A 24,646-nucleotide genomic window follows, 5' to 3' on the forward strand; every position below is an offset into this window, starting at 1 on the left:
AAATAAGATTATATACACTATATGCTCTCAGGTGCGATTAATAGATATTAAATGTAAAGTAAATGTAACCTCTGGGTTTTAATAGCTATTTATGTATAGAATATGGTTAAATATTATATCAATATTTTATATATATTAATTTATTTATAAAATTACAAATCTGGACATTTTACCCAGGTTGCACCAGTGTGAAGCGCTTTGGGGTTGTGGGACTAGTTACATAAACCATTTAGCATTTTAGTCTGCAGTTATCCCTCCACTTAACTTTCCATTAACAGGTTTCCTCCAGGATTTTATAAAACCATGGCGGTTGTTTTTATTTTGGGGGGTAGATGACATCATCGTCTAATTTGCATATTTGTTCGTACATTTGTGACCCAGGCTGTCGGAATAAGAAGCTTTCTCAAAGACAAAAAGTGACTTTAAAAACAGTGACATGTGTTTGGAAGCAGAAATGATGTTTATGAAATGGTTTCTGAAGTTTAATACGTTGCCTGAATCCGCGCTGCATGAAACGAACGTTACTAACGAGACATCAGAGGCACAGAGAGAACGAGATGAGTGACTGAAGCTGTCAGCCAATCAGGTTTCAGATGCTGGTCTGCAGAACTCGTCTGATTCTTTTAATCGATCTGACACAATTGATTTTTATTAAAATGAACAAAAACAACACCCTAAGAATCTGTTTTAATAATAGGATGGAAGAGCTAGTTTGAAGAACCGTTGCTCAGGTTTCCATCAGCTCCTTCCTCCGTCGGCTAACTGAGCGCTTCGCTGCAGACTCAGCAGCTGCTGACTGTCTTCTTCGTTTATTGGCAGCATGCGGCGAGGCTGCAGGCGGCGCGGAGGACGAGGGGGAAGCCCAGGCCGGCTGGATCGAGGGCGCCGCCATCCTGTTCTCGGTCATCATCGTGGTTCTGGTGACGGCGTTCAACGACTGGTCCAAAGAGAAGCAGTTCCGCGGGCTTCAGAACCGCATCGAGCAGGAACAGAAGTTCACGGTGATCCGTAAGGGTCAGGTCATCCAGATCCCCGTGGCCGAGATCGTGGTCGGAGACATCGCTCAGATCAAATACGGTGAGTTTACGTCCCGCGTAAACCAATCATATTGGTTGAAAAAGGCCTTTAAAAGACAAAATGATTAATCACGATAAGTTTTAGAAAGAATTATCGTCCAGCAAAACGAGTTATCAGGCAGGCGTAGCATCATCCTGTGGGGCGGCTCCTCCTACTGCAGCTGCTGTGGAAGAGTTAACTGTGTGGTCCTCTGTGTCCTTTTAGTTTTTTTTAAATGGATTATTTTTATTTTATTTTTTGTTATGTACGGCACATTGGAAACTTTGTCTGTTGTTAAATGTGCTATATAAATAAAGTGGATTGGATTGGAAAAGGACGTTTCTGCAGGCAGAGCTCAGATTAGTCTGAACCGGGTCGGTTCCTGGCGGTAGAAGAACCCACAGCCGGCCCAGAATGATCAGTGATTTTATTCTGCATTCAGCTTTTTAATACTTTCCACAACTCGGTTTCAGATTAAAAGTCTAGATTCAAGATAAAGTCATTAAATAAACATTAACAATAAAAACTGAGATTAGTTTTCAGGGATTATCTTAATCGGAAACGAAATCTTACAGACTTTATGGATTACGCTGGGAAAAGGGACCTGAAAGTAAAGTTTATTTGTCCTTGATATGAGCAGCAGGTTCAGGTGATCTGCCAATAGAATACGATTAAAATGTTATTAAAATAGGAACTAATCGTCTTATTTCAAGTGCGTTTTATCTAATTATCTTATTTTAGGGGTAGATTGGCAGATAATCTTGTTTACCGGCTCAAATCTAGAACAAATGAAGAAGCTTTGACTTATTTCAGCGTCGTCTCTGCAGTAAAATGAAAGCGTCTCCTCTGGCCGTAGTTCTGGACATTTAGACGATTAGAAGGGCAGAAATGTTGGAGTCCAGCCTGAAAACGGTGCAGCTTCCCTGTAGGAACGCTCTCCTGCCTAAACATTTTCACTCTAAGCCTTCCTCTGTCGTTGTTTTAGACGCTTCCTGTTCCTCCTTTAATAATTGAAGCGGTTTATTGTCCAGCCCTGACCTCTGACCTCTGACCTCCTCCTGCAGGAGACCTGCTGCCGGCTGACGGCATCCTCATCCAGGGCAACGACCTGAAGCTGGACGAGAGCTCTCTGACCGGAGAGTCCGATCAGGTCCGCAAATCCCTGGACAAGGACCCCATGCTGCTGTCCGGTGAGTGGAACCCCGCAGGAACCGTTCTCCTGCCGCCCTGCTTCACATTTAACGGGAGTCCTGTTGTAACGGCCCGGTTCCTGCGGTTCCCCAGGGACCCACGTGATGGAAGGTTCTGGCAGGATGGTGGTGTCTGCCGTCGGCGTCAACTCCCAGACGGGCATCATCTTCACGCTGCTGGGCTCCTGCGAGCACGACGACGAAAAGAAAGCCAAAAAAGGTGAGACGCGAGCAGGAGGCCGTCACGCTGGAGGAGAGGAGGTGTGGGGGGGGGGGGGGGGGGGGGGGTCCGAGGGCCCGGTCAGGCTGCCCGTCCGGTTCTGAGTGGTTCTGCTGAGCTCTGGAAGAATGGACCATGTGTGGGTGTGAAGCGCTCCTGGTTAGGAGGACGCTGGAGTCCGACTGTAGTCTCCAGTCATCAGCGAATAAATGAGACCAAAGACGGGCAGATTTGGGTCAGCAGAACCTTTTACTGCAGATTTCTGACCAACAAACCCGACTTTATCGCCGAGGAGGAACAAAAGTTTAGCTTTAAATTAGTTAAATCTGAAAAAGCAACTAGAGATTGACGTTCGCTGAGCCTCATGTTTGTGTCTGCTGTTAATCTGCCGCCGATTCCATGAACTGTTGGGTCAGAACCCTAAAAGACTCGGATCTTTTACTCGTAGTTCATCAGGGTTTATTTCCAGGAGGAAAGGGAGAGATGGTTCCGTTTCCATTTCCAGGAAGACGATGTCCTGTAGGAGCAGAAGCTTAGAGAACCTCTTTATCGAGGCCCTTTTCCTGTTGTTCCCCACAGAGACGAAAGATTGGGACAGAAACTGGAGTTCGGATCACAAAAGCTCCGGAAGCGTTCAGATGATCCAGAACTTTGCTCTGGTTCTGAACAGCTTTGTTACTCTGAGGTTAAATGTCTTCACTTAACCAGATCTGTGGACATCAGCAGACTTTAAATAACAAACCACCCCCACGGTCGCCTCTGTGGTCTGGCTGTTGATTCCCTGCCCAGCTGAGGCGTGAAGCGTCCTTTTCCCTCAGCTTTGGGTTGTTCCTCATTTTAAATTCAACGTTCTGGAGGAAAATTAGTTGTTTTTTTGTGGGAGAGGAGAAATCTGTCCTCCCTGCTTCAGTCCACCTCCATGAAGCTCCTTCAGACATGAAAGTGTTTATTAACATCCACATCAAGGCTCTTTCCAAAGTCAGACTCCATCAGATCCTCCAGGTTGGTGAGAAAGTTTCCTCTCTAAGGAAACCCAGCAGGTTGCATCAAGTCTCTCCAAGCAGCATTCACTCCTCCTGAAAGAGCGCAGAGCCACAGTGGACAGTCGTCTGCATTGTTGATGGCTTTGCAGCAATCCCTCATACTGAGCATGCATGAAGCGACAGTGGAGAGGAAAACTCCCCTTTAACAGGGAGGAGAACCTCCAGCAGAACCAGAACCAGGCTCAGTGTGAACGCTCATCTGCCTCCACCCACTGGGGCTTAGAGAAGACAGAGCAGAGACACAGAAAGCTCAGAAGCTCACATTGACCCAGGAGTACTTTCTATGTTAGAGAAGACAGAGCAGAGACACAGAAAGCACAGAAGCTCACATTGACCCAGGAGTACTTTCTATGGTAGATGGTAATAGAGGATGATCTGCCTCCCCTGATGATGTCACAGCTAACAGAACATCTGCTTTTGGGATCAAAGGTGATTTTAAAATGTAAAAAACAATGAAAGGCTGTTTGTCATCGTTGTTGAAGGTTTAAATTTGCCGTTTAACAGCCAGACATCAGCGCGCTCACATCTCTGCTCTGCATCATGGTCTCATTTATTTGTGGCGCTTTATGGAGACAGAGCGGTTGATGCTAAATGCAGAGAGTCCTTTCTATGACGACCCGATTAGTTCTCCTGCAGTCGGCCCGGCTCTGACGGCCTTGTGATCGTGCTGACTCCGTTTTTACTCGTCTCCTCAGTCTGTTGTCATCTGACCGTTCGTTCTGCTGGCGTAGGTCTCAGTTTGTCAGGCATCCATCGTGAACCGGCTGAATGTACGAGGTCAGCGGAGAGAGAAGCCCCGGTTCCAGAGAAGAACTCGGCCCATTTCTATGTAGATCCCATTAAATCCTGAGGAGCAGCGTCAGTCTGAGGACGGAGAAACGCGACAGGAACCCGACGCCTCTGGGCTTCCACACAGAGCTGCTCTGACACGTTCTGCCAGCTTTTATCCTGACGCTGCAGACACAGAGCAATAACCGCTGAGAACAACACGGGTTCTGTCATGTCGGCTCAGATCCACTCGCTTTCCTAGAAACACGAGCCACGCCCCTCCTTCACAATAAAAGCTGAGCTCCTTCAGGTCTTGGTACCATGAAGTGGATCCGGTCCGATCACAGCGCTGTGGCTCCAGAATAGGGCTGAACAATTAATCGCATTTTCAATAGAATCGCGATTTTAAAAAAACGCAATTTCCAAAACGCAGAGTCTGCAATTTTTGGCTATTTAACAATTAGTGAATTAGACACGTCCATTAGTTGTTGGTAAAATGTTTAAAGTGGGTTTGCCTCCACATGGAAGGGAAGACAATTGCAGCAGTGAGATAATCTAATTTTATTACTTGTTTTAGAGTTTATATAATCATACATAGCATTAAGTACAGGTCAATCAGTTTAATACAAAGACTTGCTTGTTGGTTGGACTTTATGTTCAACAAGGATTGATGTCCAAATCAACTAAAAGCTGTTCTCTTGAATAATATTCTGATTAATAGAAACATTAAAAGTTCTTGTTTTTAATAGTCCTTGTTTACAAACATCTTTATTTAGAGGCCATTTTTGTTGCTTGTGGTTAACGCAGAGAAAAGTCAAAATTGCAATTTTGGTTGAAATATATTGTAGGCAGAACACAATAATTTCTGCTCTGAGTTTAGATGCTGCGGGTCTTTTAGCAACTAATCTGCACAGCGAGGAAACGAAATGATTTGTTGTTTGTATATGTTTAAAAAGACATGATAAATTAAACTGGAAAAAAAATCGTATTAAATCGCAATATTAAAAAAAAAAATGGCAATTAGATTATTTTCCAAAATCGTTCAGCCCTACTCCAGAACATGCCGCTGGGGTTCAACTAATCAGAGCGGTTCCTGGGCAGTGAACTGGGCTTCAGACGGTTAAGGTATCACAGAGTCGGTTCTGGAAGTAGAACTTTTCACTTTTCACCTCTTTAGAGTCCAGACATCAGAACGCTGTGGCGCGTATCCGGCCCCCTTTGTTCTGATAACCCAAAATAAAAACCCATCATCAGGAAGCAGAACCCAGCAGCCTGTAGTTCAATCTGCAGCGGTTCTGGTTCTGGTTCTGGTTCTGGCCTTAAGAGGTTCTGTAGAGAACGACCAGCATCATGGAGCCCAAGGAGCAGGCGGGTCAGGAAGAAAGTTCTGGTCCAGTTTAATCAGGCTTAGAGACCTAAGCTAGCATTGATCCGAGAAGCAGCCAGGAGGACCAGGCTAGCTCTGGAGGAGCTGCAGAGATCCGCAGCTCAGGTGGGAGGACAACTATGGGTCAGACAGCTGGAGCTGCGATGGTTCATGTTAGAGTGGCCTAGTCAAAGTCCAGAGGACCAGAGGAGTTTAGGGTGTAGATGAGATCCTAAAAGAGCTGCTACTACGTTGACTCAGGCCGCTGAACACAGAAGGGTTTAATTATTTATAATATATCAAAGCTTTGCATCGTTTCTCTTCTACTTTACACTTAAATACTAGTTTGTGTCGGTCACATAAAGTCCGACTAAAACGCCGAGGTTTGATTCCTTGTGACGTGATCAGCAGATCTGCTCAGCGTTTAACCAGGAATGAGGTTAATTTCTCTCCATTGACGCGCGTCTTATTGATAGCAAAGGAGCGGTGGAGCGATAATAAGATCCAGGAGTCATGAAGCTGCTTTTCCTTAAAGCATGCGGTGATTGTGGGCGGCGGGGGATTCTCTCTCCTCTGACCCACAGCACACACACCACACACACACCTGTGGGTTTGACCCGTCTGAATTTTGTGTTCTCCCTCAGTTTGCTTTGACCTTTTCCTTTGAGCCATCTTATCAGCACTCCGCCCTCTCTCTCTGTCCGAACAGGTAAAAAACAAGGACCCCCTGAAAATCGCAACAAAGGTAACCCCTCCATTCACCCATCTGTCTCTCCCTGTCCCTCCGTCCTCTCTGTCCCCCGCTCCCACCCAGCAGCAGGAGGCGAGTCTCCAGCCCATCTATCTCTGTCTCTCGCTGCTGTCTAACCGGGGGGGGGGGGGGGGGGGGTTCTCGCTTCGCTTTTCCTGTCCAAGGGTGCAACTCTCACCTTCCAGGTCGCTGGCAGCTAACCCGCCGTCGCCACAGAGGATCATCGGCGCCTCCGTCCGGGGAATATTCCCCTCGGCCCGCACGATCGAGTGAAAGCTCGATTTGAGTTTGCCACCAAGCACTCGGCTGCTGATCCGTCATGTTAGCGACAATTATAGTAGTTAGTTAGTTAGTTAGTTAGTTAGTTAGTTAGTTAGTTAGATTAGTAGTTTAGGCGACTGCAACCAAGTCTCTCAGGTAAAGCCGGTGTAGGTACCAGATTGGCTCGGGTGCTACCCGATGACGTCATCATACGGCAACTCCACTCAAACAAACTACAATATGCCCGCGGTCTCCATTTGTTACAAATATATTTTATTTTGTTAATTTACGGTTATTTTCCAGTAACTTAATCGAGACATGAAAACTTTTAACATATATTTTTGGAATGCTTCTGTGGTAGTCTGACAATTTATACGGTAATTTTGCAGGATCAAAGTTACATCTTAAGAGAAATTTCCTTCCTCCAATTTTGTTTTTAAAGTTGTGAACGGGAAAATAAACCATAAACTCTTTTAATTTTTAATAAAAGTCTGCAGCCATTTTAATTTAATCACGGCATTCATCACTTTAAAATCAATAACGTTCATTCCTCCTTTTTCTACTTTTTCTACTGATATTACTATGTCGTTCTATCTGATCACATGTTTTTTATTATTCCAGATGAAATTGTGATGAATTTGATTAATTTTTTATTGTAGTATTTGGTAAATTTAAGATATATGCTGGATAAATTAATCTGGCTATCCCTCCCGTTTTTGTTAACAATATTCTTCCAAAAATTGAGCCAACTGTCAAATATTTGTTGATTTTTGGTAAAATGGCTTGAATATCTGTTCTATCATTTCCAGTGCGGTCCTTGTTAATCATTATACCTAAATATTTCACCTCATTTTTATCAATTAAAGTGGGTTGATTATTTTGAATTGCTAAGATTTCACATTTTTCCATGTTCATCTTTAAGCCTGAAGCTTTTGAGAAAAAAGAAACGGCTAAATTAAATTAATAAAATCGATTCGTTACAAATGCAGACCGCGGGCTCTACGTAGTTTGTTTGAGTGGTGTTGCCATAAGGTGACGTCATCGGGAGGCGCAGGGACCATGGAATATTTCTTCGTAAAATTGTCCGTTTACAAACCGCAATCCCGCTCTGGAATAAAACCTACACCCCGCTATAATTACTTTAGTAAGTTGTCCAGACCAATCACAATGTTTTGCGCAATTGAGCAAACGTTAAACCAACAATGTATAGTGACGTCATCAGAAGACGCAGGGACCCGAGTCAATCTGGTACCTACACCGGGCGTAAACTGTACGATTTTATCTTTTTGCCCTGTTTTGGGCCGATTCTTCAGTCCTGTGAGAATTTTTTGGATCAGGCTCAGTTTCATCGTCATGGTGCATCATTTAGCATCCAGGGCGTAACGAGGGGAGATCAGCCTCTCACCTCCTCCCCATCAGGAATCAGACGTCGGATGAAAATCAAACATGTCTGACATCCAGTCGGCCCTCCTGAGGAGGTGCTCAGCGCCTCCTGCTGGTGAAGCAGAGCTACGAGCCGATTTCTCCCGACCTCCACACTGAGCATGTGCAGATAAGGCTAAAACGTAAGAGTAGAGAGAATCATGGCGGTGGTATGTGTGACATGGAGTCAAACTACAGAGGAGCGACTCGTAGAATTACCAAAGCAGCATTTCGTTCTAGTGAGCCTCATATTTGACAGAGAGCATCGACACTTCCGCCTTTTTATTCTTCTACTCTTGACATTTGGCTTCCGGGCAGACCATCAGAGCGTCGGGCCGTACAGTAAGAACAGTGATGGAGAGCTGAGAACTTTTAAACCCTGAGGTTTAATCGTACAGTTTGAGCTCTGAGTACAACGATTAAAATATCGTACAGCGTACGCCCGGCTTTAGTGGGCGGATCAGAGCCTTCTGTTTCCTGAAGAAGGGAAATAAATGTTGCTTAATCAGCCCAGATCCGCTGCACCTGAGACCAGGAGGTGAAACGTCAGCTCAGCATGGAGCAGGACCTCCTTCTGTCTGCTAGCACCATCGTTCTGTCCTGGTCTCACCGGAGGATGTGGCTCAACATTCATACAATCAGATCCCAGGTGTTTAAAATCTGCTCCTCATCATGGTTGATGCTAAACGACCCTGAGCCTCCGTTCAGCAGCCGGACCAAAGCAACACGTTTTCCAGCTGTTTTCCAGATAATAATGAGCGTCAACCCGGTCCTTCCCTAAGCAGCAGCAGAGGCAAACGCATCAGTAAAAAGCCGCTGAGAACCGTTCAATCCACAACAAGCTGAGGAGGGATTAGAACAGCAGCTCGTTAACACGCATGTTGGGGCTTTCTGGCAGAAAGCCGCGCTGTTAATGTTTAAATTAAATATAATATGAAAGGGAACTCTGAGAAATGATCTACTGAAGCAACATAAGTCGAAACGAGTGTTTCTGATCTGCAGCAGAGATCAGAATAAATCCTGTTTTACTCAGTTGAGCTGCTAACGACCTAATTACTCTCCTTATGAGGACGTCAGCGACGGCTGAGTCCATCAAGCTTTTACCAGTTAATTAGCCGAGCCGTGGCGTCCGTTTAACTCAGAGCAGTTTAGCGTTGATGGGGTGACTTTCTGCTAAAAGGCTCGCTGATCGTCCTGATCGCCTCTCCTGCTTTATAAACTGGTCGTCCATCTACTAATCAAGCGTCTGCGGCGTAGAAAGGTCACCTCAGCTGCCCTTCCTGGATGGCTGGGGCAGAGCGGCGTATGCAGGAGCCTCAGAGAAGCTGCGTTTACAGCAGACTGAACCAGCAGTGGCTTTAATAGATGTTTTAGTGCAACACTTCTAATATCCTCGTTATCTGCTCAGCTTTTCTGTTTCTGTGGCAAATAGAACCTGATCCAGCATTCCTCCAGTTCTGACGCTGCAGGATGATTAACGCAGTGAAGACTCTCTGCCACAGGCCTACTGGACACGTCTAAGAATATTTTAGACTGACATGATCCTGAAACACCTGCTGCTCTATGCAGACACTTTGTCTGCACCGATGAAGATCAGCATGCTGAATGCTTAAGCCAGCGCTAACAGGACGGCCTGCTTCCTGATCAGTTCATTTCACAGTGATCTGACCACCAGGGGGCGCTGTGAGGCCAGCTGGGCTCATTTAATCAGTTTTAGAGGAGAACAAATCGTTTTATCACACAGAAACGATCCAAAACCGGAAGAACCTGCAGGAGCAGCGGGTTCCGGTTCTTTCTGTTGTCTGCTGGATGATGTGATGACCAGTACCTCAGGAGTGAGGAGAGCATTGGGCTGATTCAGGGTTCCTATTTTAGTGGCAGCCAGCGTGTGCTTGGTGCTGACGTCATCGGGTCCTCGTCCAGAACCAGCCAACTGTCCTGTCCATGTGATCCAGCACATGTCCAGCTTCCCCTGCAAGCTGCTCCCGGCCTCCTGCGCTCAGAGCATCTGCTGCAGACAGGAACTCACGCATCATCACGCTTTCACACCGTCTCCGACCCGCGGCGCCGATCCCGCCTTTCACAGAATCACCGCCGCTGGGTTTCCCTTCACAGAACCTCGTTCTCTGCAGGAACGGGCCTTTATTTCCCCTTTAACCACCTAGAGACGCTCTGGGGTCTGCTAAAAGATGACGACCCGCTTCAACAGGCTGGGAGCTCCTTGGTTCTCTGTTCGGGTCGGTTCTGATCCAGTTGGACCGGCTGAGCCAGAAGCTGCAGGGATGCAGACGACCCGCCAGCAGCGTCCTCTGATCAGCCGTCAGTCGTCCTCCATGTTTAAAAGCGTCCATTCTGTCCTGCAGGAAACCACAATTCACCATTAATTTGCCCCCCCGGCTCAGATTTATGTTAATCAGGGCAAAAACTATTCCAGACAAGTTAAAACCGTCTTAAAGTTTAAAATGTTTGTCTCATAATAACCAACCGTAACTTTCTACGTTCTATTTAAGGCCCACTTTTATCCGGGACTCTGCTGCACCAACATCAGCCTTTTAATGAGTTTATTAAAATTAGCTAAATGCAGCAAGTAGGTCTGACCTAAATTCTGTTCCTATTGCTTAAAAAAAAACGACAACTTTTTAAAGTTCGTTCACTCGATCCTGAAAGAATCTGCAAACTGGACGATAATCTTAAATCAAAACTCCGGTTTTACAAATCAGGCGTCGCTTTTCTACAGGAAATCACACTAATTAACGTGTCACATGCTCAAATGTTGTGGAGCAGATAGAAGGCGTATAATTTATAACGGCCGGCGTGATGAGGTCCCCCCCCCCCCCCCCCCCCCCCTCCATGGTGGCGGCGCTCAGTGGGCCGGTCAGTGTGGGAGTTGCACCCTTCAGTGTGATTGGACCTTTCTGTCTGTGTGCCTTCACCTGTCCTCCACCTGTCCCCCCCCCCCTCTGTCCAGGGCGGCCGTGTCCTCGCTCCCTCCTCTCTTCCTCCCGTCTTGCTGCAGCCTCCTCTTCCTCTGCCGCTGCTCTGCATCGCTGTCGTCGTTCCATTTTGTTCGGGGTGATCCTTTGAGTTGGTCTGTGGAGTTGCTTTTCCTTTTGTCAGGCACGCCGTGCGTTCTCCCATGATTCCTTGGGGCTGCGCCTGTTCCTGGTCCTGTCGTCGGTCCGTGGGTCTCAGTCCTGTCCGTGTGAAGCTGTGCCAGTTAGTGGAGTGTTGTGGCTTGTTGTGGGGGGGTGGACCATGTGCATAAAGCTCCACGGCTTCCCGGTTTGACCCTCGACCCATTCCCACATCTGGAATGTTGAATGTGCGTGTTGTGAAGTGATGGTGTTCTGTGTGGGGAACCGTTGGCAGTCCTGCAGAACGTTCTGCTGCCGTTTACGCTTCTCCTGCAGGTTTTCAGCAGGAATGTATAACAAAAATCAGCTGTTTCACAGACTATTGTTTTTATTTTCTATTTCTGATGTAAAATCAAAATGCTTTATTAGAATTAACGCCTCTGCCAGATAATTTATAAAGTGTCTGAAACAGGAGGGATAAAAATCTGACTTAAAATGTCCCTGATTTAATTCAATCCAAGCTGTCTTTATTTTATTTATTGGATTATTGAACATGACTGAAGATCTCAGCATCAATCAGAGGTCCGACCAGCAGAAAGTCCTCGTCTCATGAATGCAACCGCCGAGCCGATGCCCTGATTGGCCGCTACAGCTGGTGGCGTGCTGCTGACAGGCGGCGCTGCTACTTATCGGGTCTAATGCAGGATGAGCTGAACGGTTCGTGGCGCTCCTGAACTTCTAGGATATTTATGATCTGAGGCTGTAATTAAAGCTGAGAACCTCACAGACGTTGTGATGCTTCAGCTCTGCCTGAACGTGAGTCGGTCAGCGGTGTGGCGTCTGCAGTCATGGAGCTGCCAGCTCTACCTGCTGGGCTCTAAGCTAGTTTAAAGCTGAAGCTGAAGCTGCATTATTGCCTCACAGCTGCTTGGTTTCTGGTTTCTGGTCCTGAAGCTGAACTTTCTAAAGCGGCTGATGGAGCAGCTGATGGACCGATGGATTAATGAAAATCAACATCCTGTGTTATAATATTTATTTAAGCAGGTAAAACCTGCTGCACCACTTTTCATGGCGTTCCTGTGAACATCGCCGTTTCCTATAATTTCCTGCTAATTACATTTAATGTCAGTTAGATCTGAATTAGCCGTCAAAGCTACCGCCCCCTGCTGGCCGGAGGACATCTCTGCGTCCCCGAGGGACACATTCAAGTCTGGCTGCTGCAGCGACGTGTGGTTCTGCTTAGAAACGTTTAAAAGAAGCAGTTTGTGCTCGTCTGACGCTGCTGCAACAAAACAAAATCTCTTTGAAAGATGAGATCAGCATAGATTTAAAAGTTAACCATAAAGTTTTAATCTTTAGTCTGTGGGGAGTCGTTTGTTTCATGGAACCACAAACACAGAACTAAATAACCTCTGCCTGTAAGTCTGAATAATCTCACGAGTGAAAACCAAACCAACTTATCTCTGATAAACTGAGGCCGTTTAATGTTTTTTACACGAGTAGCTGATTCTGCTTTAAACTGGTAACCGGTGTAAAGTCCAGAGAACCGGACTAAAATGTCCAGATCTGCGTTTTAACTCTGGTCTGGGTTGCAGATTTTGAGAATCAGTCCATCAGTTTTTCAGAGTCGTTGCTAAAGGCAGATTTAGTAAAACTAATAATTTAGATCCTTGTCTGTCATTTCATGCCTTTCTGTATTTAACAGTAAACTGAGACGCACTTCAGTTCTACATCAGAAAGGTTTTCTCTTTTTTTGAATCTTACATCCAGGTATTAACATCAGTGATACACTGATAAAGGAAGTGTACAGGAGTTAGGTAATCAAACAGTAAAGTAATGTAGAGTTATTAGTCATCTGCATATTATGATACTTTAATCTCTTTCTGAATAATATGTGTGAGGAGGCATATAAAGATTAAACGGTCCAAGAAGTGACACTTGAGGTTCTCTTCAGGCAACACTTATTAAAATTTCTATTTCCATGCGATACAAAAACGTGTCTTCCTCTGTAAAAAAGTCCCAACTGATTAATTAGAGTAGCTGACCAGTCTGTGTTTGGGACATATTCAATTAAACATCCTGATCACAGTTTCAGTGGCGACCTCAGGAATAGATTCTTGTGTTTATGATGCATTTATTACTTTAGTAAATGTTTCTGTGCTGTGACATCAGAAAGCAGACGCTTCATTGTGATGATGATGATGAAAATGGTGATGATAATCTGAAAAGTGCGGTGTGTGCGTCTGTATTCAGCCCCTGGGTCAGACCTGCGGCTGTAGCTCCGCCCTCCCATCAGCTGATCAGCTCCCCACAGCATGATGCTGCCACCGCCGTGTCCAACACAGGGAACAGTTCTCTGATGAACCAGAACCGCTGCAGTCAGACTCAGACTAACTTCCCCCATCTGGACTCTGGGTTCTGATCAGCTGCTCTGCTTCGCTGGATTTTATTTCGGGTTGTCAGAATAAAGGGGGCTGAACAGACGCCGCGTGGTTCAGATTTTTATTACCGTCCACTTCGCTGTTGCCACATAAAATCTCAGTAAAGCAGACGTGAACAGGTTCATTTGCAAGACTGTAGCTACCTGAGAGCCCCTGCGGCGCCGGTCGGGCCGCGGCGGCGCCGAGCGGGTCGGGCCGAGCGCTGAGAGTTCAGGCGCCTCACCGCAGAGCGAGCCGGGTCAGGCTGTCGCAGCGGCAGGCAAATCCAAAGTTTGTTTATGGAAATGAAGCAGCCGGCGGTCTGGGCCCTCAGAGCGGGGCGTGGCTGCAGAGTGTTTGGTGGAGTCACAGTCGCCGCGTGCTTTATCAGGCTCTGACTGAATGCTTAATATCTTCTCTGCCTCTCTTCCCAAACCACGCCTGCTCCCCCCCCCCCCCCCCCCTCCTCTTTATGTTTGGGATTTATTTCTACGCATCAATTTATTCCATCTGCATTCCCTGTTTTCATCCATGAAACTAAACCTTTTTTTTTTGTTCTCCATCTCTTCATCACACCCGTCCAAATCCTCCTCTTCATCTCAAACCTTGTTTTTCTTCTCTTGACTCATTTCCCCTCCTGAAACTCCTCACTTTTTCCCCCCCCCCCCTCCCCCACCCCCCCACCAGCCAAGACCCAGGACGGCGTGGCGCTGGAGATCCAGCCGCTGAAGAGCGAGGAGGCCACGGAGTCTGAGGAGAAGGAGGAGGTGAAGCCGGTGAAGAAGGTCAACGTCACCAAGAAGGAGAAGTCTGTTCTGCAGGGCAAACTGACCCGGCTGGCCGTGCAGATCGGGAAGGCCGGTGAGAAACGCTGCGGTTCTGATCCGGTTCTGCTGGAGCAGCGGCTCGCCGTAAATGTGGCGCTGCTCCTTTAACGGCGCAGCGTGATGGAAGCTGATTGGCTGCAGCGTCAGCCTGAGGGTCAGAACGCTCTTTGTTTTATTAGATGGATTTTCTTCTGCTGGGAAAATGTTTCATCCTGGAACCGAAGGTGTTTTCTGTCTCATCTCCATCGACCCTAATGCACTGTGGGCTTTCCAGGCCGGGGGGGGGGGGGGGGGGGGGGTAATGCTCTTCATTAGTAATAAATAAACAGGCATTACATGACAGAAACATCTGTGGTGAGGGAGCGATTCTGTTCCCTTCAGAGGAAAAACAGACGTTTGCTTTAATTTTTCTCAGCATTTCAGTGAAATCTAGACTAACGCTGTTAAAAGTTTATTAACCTGCAGCAGATCAGGTTCACCTTCCCTTATCTGCCTGAAACGTCTTAACCGTTGATAAGCTGCAATAAACGGAACAATAAAAAGTAAAATTTTCTTGAAATTAGTGTTTTTGCCTTTGATTTGAGCAGATAAATAAAATTATCTGCCAATAGAATAAAATTATTTACACTTAACAACTCATGTCCATCTTATTTCTTATAGTGCAGTATATCTAATTATCTCTTTTTTAAGGGGCAAAAACTCATTCCATTGGCAGATAATCTTAAATTATCTCAAATTAATCTCAAATCGAGAGCAAATACACTAATTTCAAGAAAGTTTTACTTACTTTTAGTTCTGTTTTTGCAGTGTATATTAATAGAAAGACTTATAGTCTTATAATCTATTAGTAAAGATCGTTTTCTTCCTGTTGAACAGGTTCTGCTACACATTTAAAGTGTAACTCACCCCAAATCGACCTTTTCTAGCAGATAAACTGAGTCTAAAGGCTCTACTTTATTTGTTACTCTGCAATTTCTTACATTTCTATGCAAACTTGTTTAGTTCTGTGATATTTGTGTTAAAACCGCCTCAGTGCTGCCCCCTAAGGGCTGAATGGGGCTACTGCAGGTGAATTTCCCTGTCAGTTCATACATGCGTCACCATCGCTCTGCGTTCTGAACCCTCCGCCTCAGAAGACAGATGTGGTGAAACCACCAGATGTTGCTCTGCAAAAAGGGAACTAAAAGTATGTCAATTTGTTTTGATCTGAGCAGGTAAATAAGACTATTACTAATGGAATGAGATTTTTTGCACTTAAAATAAGAACAGTTCATCTCCATAACCTCATTTCAAGTGCAGGATGTCTAATTATCTTATTTTAGGGGTAAAAATACTCATTCTATTGGCAGATTGGCCTATTTAGCTGCTCAAATCAAGGAAAAATATAATAATTTCAATAAAAAATTACTTTTAGTTCCTTTTTGCTGCTGCTGAACAGCCATGAGCCTAAACGTTGATCACAGGCGTTGTGAAGGGAGAATCGGTCCAGATGTTCGGGTCGGATCAGAGACGTCGGGCCGGTTCTGCTCTGAACACGTCGCTGTTGTCGTTTGTTCCCTCCAGGTCTGTTCATGTCGGCGCTCACCGTCGTCATCCTCATCCTCTACTTTGTGATCAACACGTTCGCCATCCAGAAGCGCACCTGGGTGGCCGAGTGCACGCCCATCTACATTCAGTACTTCGTCAAGTTCTTCATCATCGGCGTGACGGTGCTGGTGGTGGCCGTCCCCGAGGGGCTGCCGCTCGCCGTCACCATCTCCCTGGCCTACTCCGTCAAGAAGATGATGAAGGACAACAACCTGGTGCGCCACCTGGACGCCTGCGAGACCATGGGCAACGCCACCGCCATCTGCTCGGACAAGACGGGAACGCTGACCATGAACCGCATGACGGTGGTGCAGGCGTACATCGGCGACGCGCACCACAAGACCGTCCCGGAGCCGGACGCCATCAACGCCGGGACGCTGGACACGCTGATCAACAGCATCTCCGTCAACTCGGCCTACACCACCAAGATCCTGGTGACGCCCCCCCACCCCCCCCTCCCTCGCAGCGTCCGCTCCGCGTGTTGGTGCGCCCGGCCGTAACGCCGCTCTCGTGTCTGTTTCAGCCCCCGGAGAAGGAGGGCGGCCTCCCCCGCCACGTGGGCAACAAGACGGAGTGCGCCCTGCTGGGCCTGGTGCTGGAGCTGAAGAGGGACTACCAGCCAATCAGAGACGAGATCCCCGAGGAGAAGATGTACAAGGTTTACACGTTCAACTCCTCCCGCAAGTCCATGAGCACGGTGCTGCAGAACCCTGACGGGGGCTTCCGCATGTACAGCAAAGGAGCGTCTGAGATCGTCCTCAGGAAGTAAGGGGGGGGGGGGGGTAGGGCTGAATTCAATTCAATTCAATTTTATTTATATAGCGCCAAATCATGAAACATGTCATCTCAAGGCACTTTACAAAGTCAAGTTCAATCATATTATACAGATTGGGTCAGATTATACAGATTGGTCAAAAATGTCCTCTATAAGGAAACCAGTTGATTGCATCAAAGTCCCGACAAGCAGCATTCACTCCTGGGGAACCGTAGAGCTACAGGAAGAGTCATCTGCATTGTACATGGCTTTGCTACAATCCCTCATACTGAGCAAGCATGAAGCGACAGTGGGAAGAAAAACTCCCCATTAACGGGAAGGAAAACCTCCGGCAGAACCGGACTCAGTATGAACGGAATGGAAAATAATCTAATTGCAATTTCTTATCTTAATATTGCGATTTAATGCGATTTTTTTTTTTTTTTTTTTTTTTTTTTTTTTTTTTTTTTTTTTTTTTTTTTTTTTCTCTAGTGTATTTTATCCTGTCTTTTTAAGATAAGATAAAATAAGATAGGCTTTATTGATCTCACATTGGAGAAATTCACACGTCATGTCAGCTCAGAATCAGTAATCATAGGAAGTAGGACGAGGTGCATCAAACATATACAGTGTGTCCTCGTTATACCATGGATCAAAAAGGAGTAGGTAAGTAGAAGAAAAAAATAAAATACAAAAAGAAATAAGGCAGAGGATTACACTTGTAGTTACAGTTATAATCACAGTTATTGTACATATACAAGCAACGAATCAATGTTTCATCGCTGTGCAGATCAGGCGCTAAAAGAGCCGCTGCGTCTCAACTGGCAGCAGAAATTATTGAGTTCTGACTGCGATGTATTTCAACCAAAACTGTGATTTAATTTAGACTTTTCTCTGCATTAACCATAAGCAACAAAAATGGCCTCCAGAAAAAGATGTTTGTAAACAAGGACTATTTAAAACAAGAACTTTTAATGTTTTTATTAATCAGAATATTAATCAAGAGAACAGCTTTTAATTGATTTGGACGTCAATCCTTGTTGAACATAAAGTAAAACCAACAAACATGTTTATGTATTAAACTAATTGATCAGAACTTAACGCTGTGGAGAGATTCCTGAAAGTTTCTGGTAAAAACTATGATTATATAAACTCTAAAACAAATAATAAAACTAGATTATCTCTCTGCTGCAGCTCTATTCCCTTCCATGTGGAGCAAACCCGCTTTAAACATATTACAGCTAAAGGTCTGATTCATTCATTGTAACATAGCCAAAAATTACTGACCTCTGCGATTTGGAAATAGTTTTTTTAAATTGTGATTATATTGCTAATGTGATTAATAGTGCAGCCCTAAGGGAACCCCCGCCTGCTGGTTAAAACGCTGAAACGCTGTCCTCCTCCCTGCTCTCCCTGCAAGGTGCACTCGCATCCTGGACGCCCAGGGTCAGCCCCGCGTCTTCAAGTCCAAGGACCGGGAGGAGATGGTGAGGAAGGTGATCGAGCCGATGGCGTGCGACGGCCTGCGGACCATCTGCGTGGCCTACAGGGACTTCCCCGCCGAGGCCGGAGAACCCAACTGGGACAACGAGAACGAGATCCTGAGCGAGCTGACCTGCATCGCGGTGGTGGGCATCGAGGACCCCGTCAGACCTGAGGTACGATCCTCCTGCTTCAGGGCCTGAGAGTCACTGCCGGATGTCCAGGGTTGTCGGTTCAAAAACAGTCAGAAGTTATGATCCGTTTGCATCAGAGCGTAAACTCTAGACGCCTCTCTGGAGATCTGATCCACCAATCAGGAGCCGACTTAGAGAAACTGGTCCCGTGTGGTTCTGGACAGCCAATGAGAAGGAGCGATCTGCTAACACAGTGAACCAATCGGGTCGTATGATCCGTCATATGAGGGACAGTTTGACTCGTTTTCAGTGAAACCCTGTATAATAATATAATAATATAAACCCTGTATAATAATAAACCCTGCATAATAACGCTGACGGCTAAATGTGTGTGAAGGGTCAGATCTGCAAATAGGGAACTAATGGTAGGTTAAATCTTCTGGAAATTAGTGTATTTTTCCTTAATCTACCAATGGAATAAGATTTTTGCACGTGCAATAAGATGGAGATGAATTGTTCTTATTTTAAGTGCAGGATATCTAATTATTTTATTTTAGGAGTAGAAATACTCATTCCGCTGTCAGATAATCTTATTTACCTGCTCAAATCAAGGAGAAATACCATATTTTTCAGACTACAAGGTGCACCTAAAATCCTTAATTTTACTCATAAAATGATGGAGCGTCTTATCTATGATCACTGACTGATTTATGTGGAACAATGTTCTCATAAATCTGTTAAAATGTGTAAATATGACTTGAGTTATCAACGAAGTCGCTCCACTCAGTGGATATTAGGAGCATTACGGTACACTGTGCCACTACCTGAGGACCCCTGAGCTGTCTACAGACTGCCTGACTGTAATGTCTGAACTAGAAGTGCATTAATAAACCTACTAAGTTAATTCACTATAAAAGTTAAGTTTATTTTGGCCTTATGTCAGAAACAGAGCAGTGTAGTCCAGCTACTCTTCCTCCTCACAGAGACGATAGAGAGCTGTGGACATTGAGGATATTACACAATTGAAGAATATTTAGTGCTCCTTATTCCAGAAAATGTTGCTTTTTATTCCCTTTTTGCCGTGCAGGAGACCTAATTGTTCATAAATGTTTCTCCCAGGTTCCTGCAGCCATCTCCAAGTGCCAGCGTGCCGGCATCACGGTGCGCATGGTGACCGGAGACAACATCAACACGGCCCGCGCCATCGCCACCAAGTGTGGCATCCTGCTGCCGGGGGAGGAGTTCCTGTGTCTGGAGGGCAAAGAGTTCAACACGCAGATCCGCAACGACAAGGGAGAGGTGAGGCCACAAGCTCCGCCCCCTCACCTGCTTACCTGTGGGCCGGAGCCCAGCAGCAGGTTGATCAGAATCAGAACCGAGGCTGAAAGCTGAGCGGCTCATTGCAGTCGGTACCAGCGGCTCAGAGAAGAACGGCTCAAAGCTGCATTTTCAGGAATGTAAAACCTGAATAGAACCCGGCTTTATGGTTCTGGTGGATTTATGGGTTCTGTTTGCAGTATTTAGGTTCTGATCGTGTCCTGGGTGACCGCTCCACAGAGCAGAACCTGATGGACTGCGTTTGGACCCAGGTTGGAGTTAAATGACCCGGTTCCTATCGGCACGGTTCTGATTTCGTTTAAAACAAAGCAGCAATAATTTTATCTGTTGTGGTTTTAATATTTAAACCTGAGTGAAAATAAAGATCCGATGAGTTCTGCTCTGGACTTTCCTGGTTGAGTCGGGCCGAGGGGTGGTTCTGGCAACAGGTGGGGGAGGGGCAGTTCTGTCATGATCTAGGCTAGTCTCCCACTCTGGCTCCTGCTCTGCATGTTTTAATGAATGGACGGTGAAGCTGGTTCTGCAGAACCTGGTGGCTGCAGAGGAGGTTCTGCAGTCTTTGGAGCAGAAAATGGAGGCCTTGGGTTCCTGGGGGGCTTTTTCTGTGGTGAAACCAGAACTTCATGCAATCTCTGCATACTTTGGTATCGGTAACTGTCCCAGGTCAGGTTTTGGTTCTACCGGTTCTATCCAGTACCGGTTCTGGTTCCTGTGTCTGTGCGTGTTGTTGCTGATGTTTATTGGAGCGCAGAGGACCTAATTAACAGGAAGTTCTGCCGTAACGAGCAGCAGGAGTCCTAACGGGTCGGGCTTTGTTCTCCTCGTTATGTCAGCAAACACAGAACCACTGAAACGGGAATAAAAAATGACTGAAATCATTCACGGCATTAATGGCCGCCCTCTCTGAGAGGAACGTTCCTCTCAGAGAGGAACGTTCCTCTCTGTAAAGGAACGTTCTCCATAAACCAGAACATCTGGACCAATTCCTGTTGTTCTGTCTGTTCTAGGTGGAACAGGATCGTCTGGATAAGGTCTGGCCCAAACTCCGGGTTCTGGCCCGTTCGTCCCCCACAGACAAACACACCCTGGTGAAAGGTGAGCTCTTCCTCCTCTTCCTCCTCCTCCTCCTCTTCCTCCTCCTCCTCCTCCTCCTCTGGCTGACGGCGCCGGTTCTGCTCCTCTCTCAGGCATCATCGACAGCACGGTGGGAGAGACCCGGCAGGTGGTGGCGGTGACGGGAGACGGCACCAACGACGGCCCCGCCCTCAAGAAAGCCGACGTGGGCTTCGCCATGGTAACGTTCCTCCATGTTTGTTACTAATGGGGGGGGGGGGGGGGGGGTTCTGCTCCGCTCCAGCAGCTAAACAGGAAAATGAATTAGGTGTGATGCAGCCGTGGAGCTGAATGCCTCAGATTCTCCGCTGTGAGATTAAATTATGAATCAATAAAAGTGGAGCTGGCTGCACTACAGGCTGCGGGGCCCCTGATCCGTGATCCGGGCTGCGGGGCCCCTGATCCGTGATCCGGGCTGCGGGGCCCCTGATCCGTGATCCGGGCTGCGGGGCCCCTGATCCGTGATCCGGGCTGCGGGGCCCCTGATCCGTGATCCGGGCTGCGGGGCCCCTGTGTCAGATCCACTGATCCACCGGCTCCACGTTTCCCAACGCCACACACGGGACTCCTGGGACTTCAGCAGCTTAATCCGGTCCACATTCACTCGTTTTATGACTCGTTTTATTCTTATTTACTTATTTATTCTGGAGCGACTTATAGTCCAAACAATACGGTAATTTAGGTGTTAAATTTAGACCTAGTTGTTATCGCAGAGCCTTCCTCCCATTGCTGCTCCCAACAAACTCAATACGTTTTAACATTTCTACCATTATTTGCAGCTTCCATCTCATGAAATTGTCCAGATTTAATATATTTCTAATTATTGGGGAAAAAAATTATTCTTTGTGTTTTTTCCTGTCAAATTAACTCTAATTTAAGTCAAGATTATTAATTTAAATGGAAAGTTTTTAAATAACCCCACTTAAATTAGGCTGAATTAGGCATAACTCTGACCACTAAACAGCAGCACAGGCCTGCCACTATGATGCCTGGTTTGTGTTGAATATGCATCACCAGGCATCAGTGGTAAGCATGTTGCTTTGGCTCTGAGTTCATCATGCTGTCTCTCCTCCTTTACTCGCCCAAAGCATCGGGGCTCCTGCGTTGGTGCTGATGCTGTCATGGCGTCATGTTCTCCACGTTAGCTCGGGGGGAGACTCCAGGTCTCTGCGTTGTCCTGTGATGGACGCTCCTGCCTCTCTGCCACCTGGAGCAGCAGAAACCAATGAAGCCAAATGGTTTTTTTGACACGTGTGAATTGAGTTGAATATTAATTCTAACAGCATCAGTGATTCAGGGATCAGACGGTGACGATGGGAAGGCACGAGTCTCCTGGCTGCAGTCAGATCAGCTGATGTTAAGCAGTTTAAACAGCGTCTCCTGCAGGCAGCACAGCCGCCATCTTTGGTCTTCCCCCTCCTCTGATGCGGCTCCATCTGGTCGGGGGGGCTGACTGAGACGCAGCAGCTCAGGTTGCAGCTTTTTCTACCTTCACGTCCCTCAAACCAGACGCCGCTGGTTCATCTCACCTCTGAGGGAGATGTTAGCGCCCAGAGCTGCAGAACGCGGAGCTCCACCCGCCTGCAGAGAACAGGAGGCGGGGAACCTCCACCTGTTCCAGCCTGGGCTGCAGGGAGGAGGTTCTACGTGGTAACGCCTCACCTGCTGTGGAGGAAGAGGAGGCTTCTTCATCAGATGTTTTCTGCTGAGCTCGTTAGGATCACGTCTGCTCTTCATCGGTGGAGATGCGAGAGCTCCCCCTCTTCACCTCCTCCTCCTCCTCTGTCCTCCTGCAGGGAATCGCCGGTACGGACGTGGCCAAGGAGGCGTCTGACATCATCCTGACTGACGATAACTTCACCAGCATCGTTAAGGCCGTCATGTGGGGCAGGAACGTCTACGACAGCATCTCCAAGTTCCTGCAGTTCCAGCTGACCGTCAACGTGGTGGCCGTCATCGTGGCCTTCACCGGCGCCTGCATCACCCAGGTACCCCCCCCCCCCCCCCCCCCCCCCCCCCCAAAATAAAACATGTGGAACGTTTGATCTCGTCATATAAAATCACCGGTCAGAGTAAAAACCTGCTGGCATGTTTCACACATCAGTCAAACTCTGTGAACTTCACCGTCGCTTCATTTCTATCACGTTAAAATTTAATTATAAATGTTTATTTCTATTAGCGGTGATTTCAGACGTCCTCGTTGATTTAATCCTGATCGGACACGGATGCTGACGAACCCAGAGAGCGTTTCCGTCTGTACATCAGGAAACTGAACCGATGCGGAGGCTGCGTGTTAATTAAAAAGCTCACAGCTGGCTGCAGCGATAACTGAGCGCTCTGCAGCACGGCGCGTAAACCAGGCAGCCTGCAGCCATGGCAACACGTCACCTTCACCATCCTGAAATATCTCTGCGGGTCTGCGGGCTTTTCCCCCCGTCAGCAGCAGCTTGTTGACACACATCATTAGAGACTGGGGGGGGGGGGGGGGGGGATGCTGCTGCATGATGAGCTGTGACCAAACTTCTGTTAGCAGCCTCAGCGTTTCAGCTGACGTGTGCTTGGCGTGTCCTCCCCGCTCTAACACGGCTTCACGTGTCCTGCTGCGGACCATGAAGCCTTCAGAGGTCCTGATCCTGGAAAAATGAGGAAAACTGGCTTCAACACTGCAAACCTGGAACAAAAATAAGTCAGATTGTCTTCAAATTAGTTTATTTGTCCTAGTTTACAGCAGGAAAATAAGATTATCAGCTAATGGAATAAAATATAGTTGTAATAACTCATCACCATCATCTTATTTCAAGTGTTGTTTATCTAATTATCTTATTTTAGGGGTCATAATACTCCTTCCATTGGCAGATAATCTGATTTAGCTGCTCAAATCAAGAACAAATAAACTCATTTTAATAAACATTTTACTGATCTTTAGTTCTGTTTTTGCAGTGAAGGTTTTATTTCCTCTTTAAAAGATGGAAATCAGTGATTTTGTTTTTCAAAAAGGATTTTTACATAAATTTCTGACCAAATTGTGACGTTTTGCTGCATTATAACTTGAGTCCGTCTCTTTGGTTTTTGAGCTACAGGAACTGATCGGTTTCTAGGTTCTTCTGGTTCTGGGTTTCAAACCGGACCCAGTTGGTTCTAGAACTGGATTCGGTTTAGAAGCGGCGAGATTTTTGGATTTATGGGGAATCAGAAACTGTTAAAGTGTCTGTAGGTGTTATAGATTTTCTATGATCTAAGGAAAATATTCATTTCTGTCCAATCAGTGAAGAGGCAGGAAGAAAAATTGACTGATGAAAATTTAGACGCTTATTAGAGTGCAAGAGGGAATTAAATGTGAATAAAATGTTCTTGAAATTAGTATTTTTTTTTTTTATTTCAGCAGGTAAATAAGACTGTCTGCTAATGGAATAAGTTTATCTCACTTAAAATAAGAACAATTAAACGTCATCTTATTTCAAGTGCAGTTTATCTAATTAAATAATTTTAAGGGTAAAATACTCATTGGCAGATTATCTTATTTCACCTGATCAAATCAAGGATAAATACTCATTTCAAGAACATTCTACTTGTAGTTTCATTTTTGTCGTGTTAATGTTGCAACCAGTTTATGAAGATATGAAATATTTAGTGATACTAAATGTAAATTATAATAAATACTGCCACCTGTTGGCCATGAGAGGAGTCTCAGTCCTGGTCTGTAAATCACGTCCAGCAGGGGGCGCTGTCTTTGTCTGCCATGAAAAGCAAGCAGGCCGTGTTTAATGTTAAAGCGTTAATGTGAGGAACGGAGCCGCCGGGATTAAAGCTGAGGCGGAGGAGTTCAGAGCTGGCTTTGAA

General features: G+C 46.3%; 2 protein-coding genes across 5 annotated transcripts in view; one reads left to right on the top strand and one right to left on the bottom strand.

Annotated features, from left to right (window-relative positions):
- LOC118567221 (nuclear factor 7, brain-like) overlaps nucleotides 1-24,646 on the bottom strand; it is a 511,141-nt gene that overhangs the window by 381,335 nt on the left and 105,160 nt on the right. The gene's annotated exons all lie outside the window — the stretch shown is intronic.
- Nucleotides 1-24,646, top strand: part of LOC105915796 (plasma membrane calcium-transporting ATPase 2) — a 60,628-nt gene that overhangs the window by 28,043 nt on the left and 7,939 nt on the right. For 2 of the 4 annotated variants that reach the window (XM_036151763.1, XM_036151764.1), the window contains exons 4-15: nucleotides 820-1,077; nucleotides 2,121-2,246; nucleotides 2,341-2,466; nucleotides 6,353-6,388; nucleotides 14,259-14,432; nucleotides 15,962-16,419; nucleotides 16,509-16,750; nucleotides 18,160-18,397; nucleotides 19,475-19,654; nucleotides 20,701-20,788; nucleotides 20,881-20,987; nucleotides 22,603-22,794. In XM_036151763.1, coding sequence (XP_036007656.1) covers nucleotides 820-1,077; nucleotides 2,121-2,246; nucleotides 2,341-2,466; nucleotides 6,353-6,388; nucleotides 14,259-14,432; nucleotides 15,962-16,419; nucleotides 16,509-16,750; nucleotides 18,160-18,397; nucleotides 19,475-19,654; nucleotides 20,701-20,788; nucleotides 20,881-20,987; nucleotides 22,603-22,794 — 2,225 coding nt within the window. The remainder of the gene's footprint in view (nucleotides 1-819; nucleotides 1,078-2,120; nucleotides 2,247-2,340; nucleotides 2,467-6,352; nucleotides 6,389-14,258; nucleotides 14,433-15,961; nucleotides 16,420-16,508; nucleotides 16,751-18,159; nucleotides 18,398-19,474; nucleotides 19,655-20,700; nucleotides 20,789-20,880; nucleotides 20,988-22,602; nucleotides 22,795-24,646) is intronic. The other 2 variants (XM_036151765.1, XM_036151766.1) reach the window with 1 other exon arrangement.

Source organism: Fundulus heteroclitus, chromosome 20 (assembly GCF_011125445.2).
Source record: "Fundulus heteroclitus isolate FHET01 chromosome 20, MU-UCD_Fhet_4.1, whole genome shotgun sequence".
Taxonomy (NCBI): Eukaryota; Metazoa; Chordata; class Actinopteri; order Cyprinodontiformes; family Fundulidae; genus Fundulus; species Fundulus heteroclitus.